Consider the following 17,956-nt stretch of genomic DNA (forward strand, 5'->3'; position numbering starts at 1 on the left):
TGAAATGAGCTGAGAGCAACTCTGATATGTCATGGTGGTTCTTAACTGACTCCCCATTTTCATTTCTCATCTCAAGAATTTTGTTTGAACTTCTGTAATCTAGAGCAGATCTGTGAAAAAATTTAGTATTCTGCTCTCCCTCCTTGAGCCACTGAATCCTTGATTTTTGCCTCCATAGGATTTCTTCCTGCCGACATCGACTGTGCCACTATTGAGTTAGAGTTTTTTCCTGTTCGATGGATTCCTCACTGCTTTGTCCAGCTGCCCATTCTCTGTGAATTTGTTCCAACTTATTTTCTATAAAGGTTTTTTCCTTGAAAATATCCCCAAAAACTGTTCTATTCCACTCTTTTATCTTATCTTTAGTAAGTTTTAATTTCTTCTACAAATTGAACATTTTAGAGCCCTCACCATCCATAGGTTCTAACCACCATTTTTCAGCCATCTGAAGGAAGCTGGGATGATCCAACCAAAATTTTTCAAATCTAAAGGGTTTATTCCTTGGTGTGCCATGAACATCAGCTATGAGCGATATTGGCCAGTGGTCTGAACCTCCACTGGGAAGGATATCTGACTCTACAAGGATACCATCCATTATGATGCTCTCGGAAACCAAAAATCTGTCCAAGCGAGAGGCTATCATTCTATTTCCCCCTCTTCTATTGTTCCATGTGAAATTGCCACTCTTGGTATGAATGTCTACCAATTTAGCATTCTCAATGAAACTAATGAAAGACTCTGCATCCCTATTAAGTTTCCTAAGACCCCCTTTCTTCTCTAGAAGGGTTGTTATCATATTGAAGTCACCCCCCATAATACATTTGGACATTGGGTGCCTGCTAATGAGCCTATTTAAAGAATTCAGGAAACTGATTTTATCCTCTATCTTCTGAGGTCCATAGACATTTACACATAAAAAAGATTCAGAATTACCTGTGGGTTGAGCTTCCACAGCAATGAAGTGCTTGTTCGCTTCTGCAGATAGTATTTGAATTTCTCTTGTGTCCCATATAGTTGCCAGTCCTCCTTCTCTGCCCTGACTTTCAACTTCTAGAAAATTTATGTGCCTTCCTATCTTCTTGGTTATCCTTGCCATACTGGATCCATTGCATTTGGTTTCTTGTAAGAACATGATTTCCGGTCTATATTTCTGGAACTTGCGTTTCAGCATTCTGTGCTTTGCTTGGCTGTTTAGCCCTCTTCCATTCCAAGAAATGATCTTCATGATAAACTAGAGGGGTTATTGAAAGGACGGGAAGGCGCTAAGAGCCTTCATTTTCCCTGAGTTGATCATTATCATGCCTAGCTCCTGCAGAGCTTCATTGCTTGTCTTTCGGCCCCTTCTCTTCTTTTGTCGTGAGCTTGATGAGTTCCATAGAAGACTCTTCGGGTGGAGACTATTACCTCTTGCGATGCCTAGCTTTCTATGTTGCCTTTCTAGAGCTGCTTTCTGCCTTGCTGTAAACAGATCACTGATTTTTTTGATTTCTTCTTCTGGTACTGTTTCTATACCTTGATTTTTCCAATTTTCCACTATGGCAGGTAGATTCATTCCTTCCCGGGCTAAAACTTCCTCCAGCTCAGTGTCCTCGCTCCCACCATCACTGGTCAACATGTCTGTATCCTCCTCCGGCTCTTCTGGTTGCTCCCCCATTTGGACTTCGTTGTTGTGTTTGTCCTCTTCCTCTTCTTTCCTGGTTCGTTCCTCCTTGTCTCTTGGCTCCTTATCTGCTGCTTTGGTTTTCTGTATCTCCTCTGAGTCTGTCTCCAGATCCAAGAGCTCAAAAGTATTGCTGTTGTTGTTTCTTTCTATTCCTGTTCTGTATGCCCTTCTTCTGTTGGCTCTCTGCCTTGACTTCGGGGTTATAAAGTTATATTTGCCTTTATTTGCTGGTTCTATTTTGCTATCCTCCTCCTTCTTGTTCATAGGGCATTCCCTTATTAGATGTCCGTGTTCATGACATTTCCGGCAGTGAAACGGTATCTGCTCATAGTCTATTGCCTAAAAATAATCCTCATCCCTGTATTCGAGCCATAATCCCTTGTACAGTGCCCCTGATACATCCATTTCCACGCATATTCTTGCATAGGAGGTGTATTTCTTCTGCAGCGTTGCCTCTGAGGCTTTAACAAAAGTCCCCAACTGGTCTCCAATCTGCTTTAGAGCATTCAAACCCCAATAGTCTATCGGGAGAGAAAACAAGCGGATCCACATTGGAACTTGAGTGAAGGATTCCCTCTCCGGAACAAAGTTCGGTTTCCATGGTCGCATGTATAAACCAGCTGAGGCCATGAAATACGGGCCTCCATCGAAAATCCTGTCCTTGTCTTCCAGGTTAGTAAACACAACTGTAAAGAAACCTTTGGCTCCCAAATGCAGTTTAACATCTCCTCTGGGCTTCCAATGCTATCTGATCCACTGACACAAGGCTCTTTCAGTTGGCCACATTCCCATGAACTTGAAAATGACTACATGTTCTGTCATGTGCTCTCTAAAGGCATGTATTTATGGATCCGTTATTACAACTCTAAGACTATCAGCTTTCCTTGGTTTACAAATACTGTTTGTTGTTGAGTCTTTGTTGGGGTTCGAGCTTGTGTCCCCTTCCTTCTCTTTGTTCCCCCGCCTGCTGTCTATGGGCTCCCCGTTTGCTCCTTGTTGTTTTTCCTTGTTTCCTGTCAGATTTTGTCCTGATGCGTTTCTGTCTCCATTGTCTTCCAAACCCTTATCTTCTTTGCCTTGGTTTATTGTATTACTGCTTGGTTCATCAGCTTCCACTTGTGTTTTCTCTTTGTTTTTCCTGCCGCTCTGCTTGAGCCTGTCATTCCCGGGGATTCTGACTCCCTCATTTGCTTGCTGTCTCTATTTCTGCATGATTATTTTTTTATAGGTGGGGGTCCCAATGGACCCCTCTGTACCCATCTGGACAGTCAGCTTTTGTCCCCTTCTTAACAGTGCTGCTATCCGTGTTTTGTTCACTTCCAGCTCTGAAACTGTTGCAGTTACTCAGAAACCCTCGTTTCCGCCATGATCGCTGGTCCTCTTCAAAACTAAGATCTGGCCTCAATATCATTTTGCAGGGACATTTAAAAAAAAAAATTACAATTCGAGTGTTTTAAAACTTAAATCTGGAGATTTTATAAAGGTTTAAAAGATAAATATGAAGGAGAAGAATATCACTTTAATCACAAATTTCTGAGAATTGCTTTTAAGGGTTTTGAGCTATTGACTTTTGGCTGTGTTTTTTTCCAAAAACTCCACTGCTCCCTCATCCTTCTCCTCCATCGAATCTCCTTCCTCATCTTGCTCCTCCATAAAAAATGTGAACCCTCGCGTCCTCTTTTTCTCCATCTACTATCCCTCTGTTGCATCCTTCTCCTTTTTAGCTCCAAATGCGTCCTCTCCTCCTGCTTGCAGTTGCCATAACTTGCATTGTCTTCATCACTTGTTGTTACCCATGGCCCTCTCCTTTGCTCTTCAAATCATGTCCATCTGCCTTCCATACACAAATTCATTTTCTTGATCTCCCTCATCTCCTTTGACTGCTCCCACGTCTCATCAAACATGTGTCTATGCCTCATCTCTCCTCCTTGTCGACCTGTTTCTACCTTTCTTCTCGACCCGTGGCTCCCTCTCTCAACCCTTTGCTCCTCACTCATCGTTTCTCTCTGCCCACTATAGCTCCAACCTCCCTCACTCTCCTCCATCGATCCCTTTTCTTGCCGCTATCGAGCCCCTCCACACTTGTACAACACTCAAACCATTTGACCCTTTTTTAATTCATTTATGTTTGATTTATGTGTTAGGGTTACCTCTTTTGTTTTTCTTATTTTGATTTTTTTTACTTTGGTTCTAAACTTTAGTTAGGATTAAACTTTAATCAATTTCAATTTTATTTTTTTTTTACTTTTCGATTTATTTTATTTTGATTTAATTGTTTTGTTTTACATTTTTTAATTTTAACTCATGATTTTGATTTTTGTTTTGATTTCCTTTCTTTTATTTTTATTTTTATTCCTCTTAAAACATTTAAAAAAAACATCTAAAAAACTAAAAAAATTAAAAAAAAATTGGTGACTTTGGAATTGCGAATGAAATAAATCAAAGGGAGAATTTAAGCTTTTAGATTTAAAATTTTTATGTGGCCTACAGCCTATTAATTTTTTTAATTTAAGTAAGGTCTTTTGATTATTATCTTTGGTCACATTAAAAAATGTATTTGCCACATTAAATTTGCTTCATTAGCTTAGCACATAAAAAAATAACCTAAGGAATAACTAAATTCTAATCTAAAGTTCCTTGGTGTCTTTTTTGTGTTAAGTGTAACATTTTAAGTGTAAAATTTTGTGGTATTGATTTCTCTATTGTCAAGTGTGATTTATGTTTTAGAATCATATCTAAAGATTGACTATAGAAAAAAGATAAATTCTAGATCTGGGTTATTGAAGAAAATCATTTTAAATCTAGAATCATTGATTAATACTTAAATTTCATAGCTCTTCATAGTATTTAATTGCTAGAATATCTTGCATGATAAAGTTTTGAGAATTTACATTTAATCGTTCATGATCATCACTTTCATCACATTTATAAATTTCTTTAGATAACTTGTTTTCATTTAGTTTATGGTTAATTGAACATTAAGACACTGGTCTGAAAATCATTTCTATCTTGTGGTTGTGTCTTATTTGTATTAATTGTTAGATCTATCCATTTCGGCTTAACAAGGACTTGTTTTTGTTCATCTTTAAGTCTCCTAGAGCTTGTGTTCCACAGGCTTCCCTCATTTATTCACCATAGGGACTACCCCACTTGACTTGTCTAGGAGAGAGTCTAAACGGAGTGAGTAAGGATTAGAGTGACAAACCTTACTTTGAGCGTTGTCACAGTGCCTAGACACTTTGTGTGACAACATTTTTTGGCGCTTTTACCGGGCAAAAAATTTATGTCCTTGGTCCTCTCAATCTCTTCTCATCATTTGATCCTTTCATCTCCTCATTTCATATTCATCTCATTTTCATCATATCATCTTCTGTGTCTAAGTTAGATTTCTGTCTAGGTGGCGAATTCACTTCCTTTATCTTCTACAGGGGCATGTACTAGGAGGAACCCAAGCAGCTTGGCTAATCCTGTGGCAGATCTTGAAAGGGATCTCAGAGCTAGATTACAAAAGCTCTCTTCTTGTACACTCCTTGAAAATCTCGTCCAAGATACTCTCTATGACATCCATTCACTCTTCTTGAATCCTCTCACTCCAGACATCAAGGATATCTATGAGCCTCTTAACTTTGCTAACATCTAGGGTTATCCTCATAACCTTCCTAATATTGGTATAGACAAGTTGCCCACTTTCCAAGGAAATAATGAAATCACTGTTAAAAATCATTTATATGCTTTTCAAACTTGGTGGGCTAAAGCTAATGCTCATAATTATGAGGATGTGCAAATGAAATTCTTCATCTTGACCCTTGAGCATGATGTTATGAACTAGTTTAGGGATATGCCTGATCATAGAATTGATTCATTTGATTCCCTCCTTAATGCTTTTAGAGAGAAATTTGGTGATAAGAAAGAAGATAAATTTTTAGCAAAAGTCATTAGCATCATTAAAAAGAAAGAAAATGAGATGTGTGAAGAATTTAATAAAATTTTTAATGGTATTCTTAAAGAGATATCTACTAATTGCAAACCAACTGAGAAAATGCTTCTATAATATTATCTTGATTCTTTCAATCCTCACACTTATTATGAGCTAAGAAGGTCCAAGCCTATTGACTACAAGTCTTTTCAAATCACAAATGAAGAGCTAGAAAAGGATAAGAAGGCTTCTGGTAAATCTATGATTCTTAGGTTTGATATAACTATTGTTAAATTAAAATAACCTAAAGGAAGAGAAAAGGAATTTGAAGAAGAACCTATGCAAAAATTGCTTAAGAAGTTAGAAAACATGGAGTTAAATCAAGCTAGGATGATTGTTGATCATGCTAAGGAGATAACTACATTACAGCCTAGGTTGATTCAAATGGAAAGAGCTCAAATGAAAAATCCTCAAACTAGGGGTCAGAATAATAATAATTGAAGTAATTGGCAAAAAAAAGGTCAAACTAGTGAGCAAAGACCTCCCAATTCTCTTGAAACTAATAATCTTGTCAAGGATACCCCGCCTTACTATAGGGCCTGTGATGAGCTTCATGAAGAAGCTACTTGTCCCATTATCAAGAGAATCATGCACCATGGGATGCTTGGGACAAGTAACTAGATAAACATGGTTGGTAAAGAATATCATCTATCACAAGAAAATTGGGAAGAGGTGAAGGGAAATAGTCAACCCATCAAACCTTTTACATCTTCATATAGCATTAATAACTTTGGTCAAGAAATTGATGTATTGGTTAAACTTTTTATTGAGGAGCCTCCTCTTAAGTGAGTTCTTGAAATTGCTAAGGACAAGGGGCTAACCCATCAGAGAGGAAGTCAAAATGATAATCAAGTTAATTCTCAAAGTCTTAACCTCAGACCAACTTCTGGTATGAATATTGATTTAGGAGGTTGGTTTAATAACTCTAAAGTTTTGGTTAATGTCACCAAAATAGTGAAGATCCCCTCCTAAAAGGCCAAGTTACTAAATGTTATTGGTAGTACCCAGGTGAATGCAACTCAAGAGGAACCTCATGAAGCTTTCTACCGGGATGCTCTCGTGTATTTGCAAAGTATGGAATTTGATAACATAGGAAATTATCCTTTCTTCATTACTTTTCTTGTTAATAATTATTAGTTATATAGCTGCATGCTTGACTCTGGTGCTTCTACTTGTGTGATGACTAAGAGAGTAATGAAACAACTTAATTTAAGGATATCTAGGCCTTAATACAACATATGTGCGATGGATTTGAAGAAAATTGAAGTTCATGGCTTAATTAAGGACTTATAAGTCCATCTGTCTGTGTACCCCAATATCATGATTGTCATGGACATAGTTGTGGTTGATGTGCCTGATGCTTGGGGTATGCTGCTGTCTAGAAAATGGACCTCTAATTTAGCGGGAAGAATTCAAATGAACTGGTCATATGCTACAATTCCTTCCCCTAATGGTCAAGGATTTATTAAATTAAATAAAGAGCCTGAAAGGAGTTTCCATGTTGAAGATCCTAAAAGTCCCTATAATGAGATAATATGTGAATGACCAAACCCTAGGAATCATGCAATTTTATCTAATTCAATAATTCCCATAGAGGTCAATATTGATAAAAAAGAGGGTGACTTAAAAAATAAAGTTTTGCATTTGTACTTTGATGGTGCAAGCTCTAGGCATGGTAAAGGTGCAGGAATAGTATTAAAATCTCCCCTTGGTCATGTTTTCAAATTTTCTTATCGATTGGAATTTGAAGCAACCAACAACGTTACTGAATATGAAGCTTTGTTGTTAGGTTTTGAAATGGAAAAAACTTTAAAAGGCAAATTTTTTAGTATCAAGGGTGATTCATATTTAGTTATCATGCAAATCAAAAATAAATTTACATGTAAAAATCAAAGATTAAGAAATTATAGAAATGTTGTGTGGGATACCATGGACTATTTTGATGCCATCAATCTTGAAGCTACACCAAGAGAGAAATATTTTAGCTGATGAATTAGTTGTTGTTGTTTCTACCATGCATTTTCCCAATAAATTAATTGAAGATAGAACTAAGACGAATATCATTTTTAAACCTTCTGTCCTAGATAAATTTGAACATGTGCAAGCCTACATATTTTACTGAAAGTAGGAAAATGCTTAGCATGCACTACATTGAATGCATCTAATGCCAATGTGCATCCTTTGTATTACATTCCTAACCTTATGTTATCACTAGGCTAAAAAGGTTGGGCTATGTCAACCTTCAACCCAGTGTTACTATTTCAAACCAAATTTTGGCTGGAAGTTAGCCCTTCCAATGAGAGGGCTCTCTCAATATACTTAAAAATTTGACTATGATAAGCTCAAAATAACAAATCGCTAACTCTGTGTTTCATGTGATTTTGCAAGTGAAAGAGTGCGAGGACAACCACCATTCGGCATGGCGTCAATTACAGAAAATCAATTACAAACAACATTGTTTTGTGGAAGCTGAGGCATTTTTGGTTTACTATGTGAATATGGAAATTTACGTAATCACAACAAATTGAAGGAATTTGGATCAATATAAAATTGAATTCCAAGTAATCAAATAAGTCATGAAACCTGATAACAACATAGGAGCATGATAGGATGGAACTAAAACCAAAAATGAATCTCAGGTTAAAACAAAGTATTGATGCAAATTGTACTTTTATTAACTGAAAGTATACAAAAGTGGTTTTCTCACATCATCGATCCCTCTCTCAAAGTCAAGAGACCACCCATATATAGAGTGAGATCTTATTTACAAAATCAGCCACCTGGGCTTGATTCAATCAACAACTAAGAGACCTAATCCAATCTGATTAATAAAACATTGAGCCTTCATAGGGATTTTCTATTTTAATAGAGTTTGAAGACAAATAGGAGTCACCTAAACATAACCTATCTAATTGTTGAAAATATTTAGGAAAATAAAATTGTTTGTAGTGTGGCACTGTATTTTTGGAAACTTAGAACATCTGGCCCTTTCGAATCCTGTTGTGTTGTTTCTGGGTAAAACATGTTGAAAGTGTCTCACTATCCTCTTTTCTCTGCATTCTATTTGATGACCATGCTGCTGGATATATGCTGAAAAACACCTTCGCTATCCCACTGAGCAAAAGTGAAATGGATGCTTTAATGCTCGTTGACCTGGGCCTATTGTTCCGAGCTTGTTGTTATCGCAATCACATTATACGAGTGGGGCCTTTTACCATGTTTCATAGCGTTCACCGACTATCTAGACATGAAACTTTAATACAAACTACATTATATAAAATATTGCATCCATCGCAATAGCAAGTCGGAAGGGAGTTCAGCGGAGGAGGGATTTATGATTTATGTGATCCCCAATTGTGTATCGCAATCGACAAGGGAAGGAGTTATCGCAATTGGCGAGCAGGACTTATGGCAATTGGCGAGGGGGAAAGAACTTTGTGATATCATTGGAGGAGTGATGACGAGACTTATGCGATATCACAATCGGCGGGGAGGACTTGCAATATCGACGGAGGAGTGGTGACGGAACTTATGTGATATTGCAATCACAAAAGGGAAGGGGAGACAGGCGGGTGTTATATTGCAAAAGGGAAGGTCCAATAACGATATTTTTTGTGGTTCCCAAGCCTTAAAATGACTGTGACATGTTTTATTAATGTTTTAAAGTATTTCAAAGGGGAACGGGGAAACACAGCTAGAGTTGAAATATTAATGCAGCTAGAGTTGGAAATGGGTAACTGCAGCTAGAGTTGAAAGACAAAGGATGAGTGAAAGAAATGGGTTTTAGAGAACTTCTCCAAAACAATTTAAACTGGACCTGTTCTTCCTCCTTAAATATTCAAATGCAAAGCATAGTAACCTCTTGCAGAAAAGCAACAGATAGATGCAAAGAGCAGTGGTGAAAAACCTTATCTAAAATGACTAATCAAACTAAAAATTATTTCTAGGAGTTATCACGGATAACACCCTACACCCTTTCATTTCAGCATTTCACTTTGTAGTTATGTTAGATTTATGTTTTTCATGTTACTAGACTAGTTAATAAATGACGATCTTATACCTTTCATGTGCTTAATATTATATGATGATTTTTGGAAGGACGCTACTAATGTTATCTTGTGTGTTGGGTGGATGAAAATTCTGGACTCTCACATTCCTATAGTGCAACAATGTGTCCCCAAGTAGAGCTAGATGTTGACCACTACGTGTCAATGACCCATAGCAGTACACCCATTTTTTTTCACAAAAGGGATAGCGCCTTATCGATATGTCTGTGCCATCCAGTTATCATCATCAGCCTAACTTCCAAGATATTATGTAAACCCATTCTGTATGTGTATAATGTAAGTATTCTCAGCAGAACTGTTTCATGTATGTAACAACCTAGGTAAATCTACCTTTCTAGTGATGATCTCCATTATAGGAGGTTTTTTATCTCACCAATCCATTTTCGAATAGTTGGAAGAGTTTTTACCTCCAGTCTTACCCCAAATATGGAATGGATTTTGTCGGTAGGATCTTAGGCAAGTTCTAGTGTTCTAGATTGAGTCTATGTAAAAGTAATTTGGGAATAATCCTAACTATTTGGTTAGATTATTTTCCTCCAAGCTAAGTTTACATAGGGGTGTTGGAACCAAAGGTTCCTTGAGTAGCTAAAGAAGTAGTGTGGCTCTAGCTACTTCAGAATTCTACCACTAAGCTAAGATGTGGAAATTAATGTGCTTGCTTACAATTTATTATATCACTCCAAGACCAAACACATTGATCTTGATACTCTTTTGAGATCTAGTAGCTAATGGTATTTTTTTTCTCCAAGACCAAACACAATGATCTTGATACTCATTTGAGATCTAGTAGTTGATGGTGTTTTTTGTCTCTAATACCAAACACATTGATCTTGAAATTTATTCAAGATATGGTAGATGATGGTGTTTTTGTCTCTAAGACCAAACATATTGATCTTGATACTCATTCAATATCTGATAGTTGCTCGTATTTTTTTGTCTTTAAGACCAAACACATTGATATTGATACTCATTCAATATATGGTAGTTGATAATGTTTTTTTTTTGTCTCAGGTATTGTCCTATTGAATAGAAAGTTGTAGATATCTTCACCAAATCCATCACAATGATGAAGTTTCTCTGACTTCATAATTTCTTGAGGATGCAAAAAGTTGTCATCAAGGGGGAATATTAGTTAATGGCATCTTCCTCCTATGATTATAGCCCTCTAGTTATCATTAAGGGGGATGTTAGAATGTGAACATATTAATGATTTCCTAGTGGTATTTTGACCAAGTTATTCTTCAACAACTCACCATATTGTAAAAATGTTTTATCCCACATATATCATGGGATTTCTTTTCCTTTCACTCTAATATATAATAGAGGTGAAGGAGACTCTATTGAGTGTGTGAGGTAAGAAAACATGCACTAATGGAGTGTGATGTATACATATGTAATGTGGTCCAATGCTTATCTAGGGGTGTAGCCTTGTATGATTTGAAGTTTATCTATAGAATAAAGGAGCTACTTACATGAATGTTTCTCCAAACTGGGGTTTTACCATGTAAATTCCTTTGTCCCTCTTTTTTATTTCTTGTTTGATTTCCTACATTTTCTTATGCTTTCTTAGGAGATTATACCAAGTAGATATTTGTTATATGTTTATGCATATTTATCAAATCTAACATGGTATCAATGTTTATCTATAAAATAAAGAAGCAATGTGGTTCTAGTTGGTTCACAAAGCTAAGATATAGAAATCATGGGGCTTGCTTACAATTCAGTATATCACTCCAAGACCAAACACATTTATCTTGATACTCATTCAAGATCTAGCTGATGGTGTTTTATATCTTGAGTATTGTCTTATTGAATAACAAGCTGTGATATATTCACCAAATCCAGCATAGTGACAAAGTTTCTCTAACTTTTTAACTTGTTGGGGATACATGAAGTTTCCATCAAGGGAGAATGTTAGTTAATGGCATCTTCCTCTTGTGCTTCTAGCCATCTAGTAATCATTAATGGGGAATTTTAGAATGTGAATGTATTGATGGTTTCCTAGTGGCCTTTTGAAAAAATTATTCTTCAACAACTCACCATATTGTAAAAAGGTTTATCTCGTGCATGTATCAAGGGTTTTATTTTCCTTTCACTCTCTAATATATAATAGAGGTGAAGGAGATTATATTGTGTGTGCAAGAGTGCAATGTAATGAGATATAATGCTTATGTGGGGGTATAGCCTTGTATTCTTAGGAGTTTACCTAGAGGATAAAGAAGTTACTTCCATGGATGCTACCCCACACTGGGGTTTTACCATGTAATCCTTGTCTCTCCCTTATTTTTCCTTGCATCATTTATTTACTATTATTTTTTGATGTATTTTATATAGGAGATTAGATCATGTAGATCTATATATGTTTATGCTTAGCTATAAATATAACAAATTGAAGCAAGGGTATTCTCAAAATTTGGGACAACATTAAAAATATAATTGTAGCACAAAAGATTATGAAAATGAGGGAGGATTCTTTTATTTATACATATCCATGGAGGTGAAATTGATGGTAATGGAACTTGAAGTCAAATGAAAACCCGTGCCTCACCCATGTGGTTACATTCAAGTGAAGGATGGTATTGTACCCTATGAACTACTGAGGAATTTTGACTAGCATGGACTTCTCTTTACTCATGAATATTTCAAGGAGACTTAACTATTAAATGGGCTAGAAATTTCCTTGAATTACACTAGTATAAGGGCCACATGGATATCAAAGGAATACTTACATAGTCACATGCTTAATGAATGAGAAGTTATAAAAAGTCTTTGATGGTAAAAATAATGTTGAAAATTGGCTCATCCTCCATGGATTTTAGATTATTAGGCATGGCCATTCTAATTTGTAGTGTATTTGATGAAAGTTTATTAGGTGCAAGTGGATGAAAGTGACATGATAACCTATGCTCTATGATGTGTTATGGTTAGGAGAGTATTTTATAACTAAATATCATTTGTTTATGGAAAATGGTTGAGGGAGAGATTAGAAATGAGGTTAATCATTACTAGAAGAGAGGAGGCCACCTACAAAACAACCATGGATCTTGAAAGTTGGACTTATAAAAAAGTTTGTTGTATTGATTGAAGTAATAAAATGCCTAAAAGTAACAATGATTGAGATAAAAAAATCACGATATATATATATATATATATATATATATATATATATATATATATATATATATATATATATATATATATATATATATATATATATATATATATATAGATATACATATACATATATATATATATATATATATATATATATATATATATATACATATATATGTATATATATACATATATATATATATGATATATATATGACTATATATATATATATATATATATATATATATATATACACAGACTTTTGTTGACTATTCGATGGAATAAGATAGGTGTTTAATATTCGACTCCTATCAGTCAGCATAATTATCAGATAATCGACACCAAAAATGATGGAAAGAAGTGTCAGTAATTTGACATCATCATCGTACAAAACTATTATCCGTCGAATATCCGACGTGACACCGTTGGACTATGTTCCCCATATCGATGGAAAGACATATCTGATATTCAAAACTCTTGTCGAATTAATTTAATGTGATGTCGGTTATCCGAAGCTGCTATTTCGAATGGGCTGATCCAGATCGATGGAAGGGAGCATTAGAGCGATAACACTCCCATTGCACAATTTAGCTAGACTGTCGATTATACGATGCCTAAACATTGGTTTTTCCCATTGGACTAAACTAATGAATTGTAAAATATCTTATGGAAAACTGTCGCAATTTTACAAGTCTGGGGTGAAGGAACGCAACATGGGAGCTATGAGATATTTGATGTTTCATGCATCAGATATCCGATGAGTTACAACGTTGTAAAAACCGACTTCAAAACGTCAGTTTTTTTATGACAATTTCAACCATTTTTTGTGTTGCATAATCGACGTATGCACCTTGGAATATCCGATGTTAACTAAATTGTCGATTATTCGATACAATGCCAACACAAGTTGATGAGCACCAATGTGTTGGATATCTGACACCAATAAGTCGCATATCCGACTAATATCTGTCAGATTTTATCCCCATTTGTACTAGTTCCAAGTGGATTGAAGAAGATTGCATCCCATCTATAAGGGCTAGAACAATGATGCAAGCCATCCCTTGTTATAGGAAAAATTGACCTCCTAATCAAGGTGACTGAAGCAATCACCATAATTGCAGGCCCAGAATCCACGCTAACGCTCTCTATACACTGACAACCTGCTTTATAAAGCTTGTTACCAAGCATAAAGGAGCATTAGTCACCCTGCTAACTCATGTTGTTAGACCAGGGGGAGCGTTAGTGAACTTAAGTGATGTTTAGAAGGTCATGCCAACGAATCTTCTCATAAATATCTAGATATTAAATCCCTAAATTTGTGCAAAAAAACAAGGAAACTCCAAAAATTAAGATATTTGGAGAAATTCTATTCTGAGAATGAAGGCAAATGGGAAAAAGCTTGTAAACAGTGCAGGTTCATGGTTTTTACCCTAATGAACTCTAAATGGAGCTTGGCAGCCCTAATTCAATTGCTACATAAGCAAAGAGAGGGCCATTGCAAAGGGGTCAGAGCATTTGGAAGGATAGCCCACAAAGCTGTTGTGAACTGTCATATTCTTGAAGGAGCTAGCTGAAAGAAGGAGAGAAAGAGAGGAAGAAAGGGTAAGGAAGGCTGATGCAACGGATTGTCGTAATCACTCTTCCATTCTAAATATAGAACTGTAGTTGTGTTCCCTACTCCAAAGTGTCGGTGATATTGTTCATTTATTTGTTCATTCTTATGCTTGTCGAGTTGAGTAGTTAAGTTATACATTAATACATTTCTGTTACGGATTCTTACATTAGTTTTCAGAAGCGTATGTTGTGATTTGTTTGCTTTGTCCTTTGTACAGGAATTGTCTTGGAGCCAGTTTAGAAGGAGTTCTTCTTGCCGCACGGAAATCCCCAAGCGAATCTAGAAGGAACTGAAGGTAATCCTCTTTCCATACCCTATCAATTTATGTTTGATATATGAACATGTGTGTAACTGGTAGCTTTTGCAAATAATCTTACAGTCTATCGAAGGTCCTGGGAAGACCTTTGAGGGTAGTTTTCATCCCGTGCATTTTACCCCACATCACAATTGGCGACTCCGCTGGGGACTATACATCTAGTTCCCGGTTACCCGCACTCCTCTCAGATCTTCTCTTTCTTCTAAGAGCTTCCCGCTTCTTCAAATCCTTTTCTGATCCACCATCTATTTTGTTGCATCCTGCAAAGTTGCATTCTCCTCAGAAAATAATCCTAAATACCCTTTGTTTGAGCTATTTCCTTCACTAATGCAGGATGCTAGTCTACACAGGGCTTTATAAAGCTCTCTGACTGTGCACAGGGAGCGTTAGTGGCCAAACTAACTCTTTGTTTACAAAGAAACAGAGCGTTAGTCTCCCATTTCCATTTTTTTTAGAAGATTATGTGGACCAAAAGGGGGGGAAACTTGTCTCAGGGGCTAAAGTAAGATCTGCAACAATATCATGTTAACAAATTTGGTGTCTTGAAAAATTATTTTTAAGAAAATGTTTTAGTTTTTCTCTCTTAAAATACATTTTTTTTGAAAGAAAGGTTGATAAACTGTATTGTTCCTTCTGTTGAAATAGTTGTAGGCTGCTTCATTTTGGTTTTCAGTAGTTGTTAGGGAATATTGAGAAAAGAAACTTTTGGTTATGCAAGTGTTGAATGGCTTTAGATGCACTGACGAATCCATGAATATGTGAAATGATACATGTGTAGAATAAGACTTGTTTGCATAAGAAATTGAAAAAAAAATCAGAGCATTTTTCTACATGGTTTATTGAGTCAAGAGTCTCGCCATATTCATATGTCAACACCCCTACCAAAGACAAATAAGCAAGTACACTAAAATTTACATTAAAATCAATCAGTTACTCTTTTTTGAGCAAACCAACATTAGCTAGATTAAGACCTTGGTATAAGCATGTGAGTGAACTACCCAAGGTTGAAAATCAAAACTAGTGTCGTTAACGCGTGAATAATCCTTCTGCACTCATATTACCAGGACCACTCCACTAACAATGGATCAAAATACGAGACAACATCGGACTGTAATTGAAGATAGCTCGCCTTCTCTTACAACTCCTTTGGGCATTCTGTGTATTGGGGGTCCCTTCGGGGATTTTGGAACTGAGTCGGGGACTCAGGTATCCTGCCCACACAACGTGTTGTCTACTACTATGTCCCCCCTAGTAATGTCTGTGATTTGGGGTGTCTATAGTGGCCAAGCCTTCTAGGTACTTACACAAGGTGACTGGGATGGGCTGTCCTGGTACCTCAAATGGACGGATCTACTTTATCTTCAGTTTTTGGGAGGGTGCTCGTCTTCACAAGAGTACTTGACCCCTCAATCTGAGGTTTGGGAAAAGCTCAAAAGTAACCGTAACCACACATTTGGCCATCCTTCTCTATTATTCATTGAGAGACTGGGTTTCATCTCCAGTAATCAGTGATTATCAAACAAGGTAATTTCCCTCTGTTTGCTGATTGACATATTTAGTGTATTTTTTCTTTTTAGATACCTGAGTGCTATTATTTTCGAGACTTTAAAGAATATCACATTAAAATCTATTTAATAAAACTTAACAATCACTATGGCTACATCCGACCCTCATCGTCAATCCAGACGATTGTTAGGACTTCCTCCACTCATTGTGGAGGATCCGCCAAGTTCCACTGACTCGGATTCCTCATCTTCAAGGAATCAATCTCCTAAATCGGACACGGGATCTGTATGGACAACCAACGATTCCAGTTTTCCGTAGGATTTTTTCACAAAAGGATTTCTTCCTCATTTTAACACTCGCTTACAAATCCATCGGATCCTATCGTTGCTCCCGTGGTACCTGTACTTCCTTCTTCAGTAGGTGGAACTTTCCCATCTATTCAGTTGACGCCTCAAGGGTTGTGGAATTATATAGACACTATTGGTCAACTACCACTTCCCCAGTCGACGGTCATCACAACATGGGTAATGTGGAATCCTGCTACCCCGTTTGTCCCAGGTACTGCAACTCACATAACACCCTCTATAAGTGGAACCCAGCAAATGCCAGGTTCCATTCCTATGGTGCCACAAAGCATACCTTCGACTAGTGCCACATATGGTGCTCCATATAACACGCAATGTGGCACTATGGACACGGTTCTAGTTTCCCAACAACAAGGTCGGCCACAAATGTATAGTTCCAACCCCCATATTCAAATTTCTTGGGCGGTTCCCAATATGCACATGCCAGCGAGGAATGTCACAATTCCCCTGCTGTTCTCAAGCATTAATGGATAGTCGCTAATTGACATGAGTGTTCCCTCTATCAATCAAAGCGATATGGTTAGTTCTATATCGGTTGGAAATTCACAAGGGATTCCACCCAATCCATGGGGGCACCCTACTCACAAACTCAGATGAGTCAAGGGGGCACCGCTTATACTAGGGGCAACTTCATACCTCAGTATCAGAATCCTCATGGAAATCCACTCTACAACACCGTACCACAAAGCAACTGCTACACCACATAGCCCATGTACACCATGGGGAACCAAATGATGGGAGGAGCACAGAGCTCCTCAGGTCATCTATCATCACCATGTTCTGAGTCCGAGGCACCCAACAATTTTCCTTTTTTGGAAACATTGGATATTCCCGACTTATACAAGTTGACAAATGACCCCATCTACCACAAATTACAATGGCCACTGATCCTGCATAAAATACCGACGAACATTCCTAAGTTCGACAGAAAACAAGGGGAGGATCCGGGCACTCATGTCACCACCTACCATCTCTAGTGTGTTTCTAACTCCATGGTGGATGATAGTGTTCGGTTACGTCTTTTTCCCCGCACCCTCACTGGAAATGTTACAAAGTGGTATATTGAGTTACCACGCATGTCATTGAATACCTTTGACGCTTTAGCAATGGAGTTCCTAAAGCACTTTCAGTTACCTATCCACTATGAGACTGGGACAGAGCTCCTGACTTCATTTCGTCAGGATACCACCACCCACACCTCCAATCATATTCATAAATGGAGACGTATGCGGAGGTTAGTCAAAGCTCCCCTCCCAGACTTTCTCTTGACGGACTGGTTTTGTAGGTCGTTACTTCCACAAATTGCTAGAGATGTCGCTCTAGGTGGTGCGGTC

The 17,956-nt window shown here is 37.1% G+C and overlaps 1 protein-coding gene across 1 annotated transcript; it reads right to left on the reverse strand.

Annotated features, from left to right (window-relative positions):
- Positions 1-382: 382 nt before the first annotated feature.
- Positions 383-1,225, reverse strand: LOC149231756 (uncharacterized). Its single transcript, XM_089381735.1, has one exon. It carries the CDS (start codon positions 1,223-1,225, stop codon positions 383-385), a length of 843 nt encoding a protein of 280 aa, XP_089237861.1.
- Positions 1,226-17,956: the final 16,731 nt, after the last annotated feature.

This window comes from Pinus tabuliformis, chromosome J (genome assembly GCF_031772625.1).
Source record: "Pinus tabuliformis cultivar Carrire ecotype Pingquan chromosome J, CPIR1, whole genome shotgun sequence".
Classification (NCBI taxonomy): Eukaryota; Viridiplantae; Streptophyta; class Pinopsida; order Pinales; family Pinaceae; genus Pinus; species Pinus tabuliformis.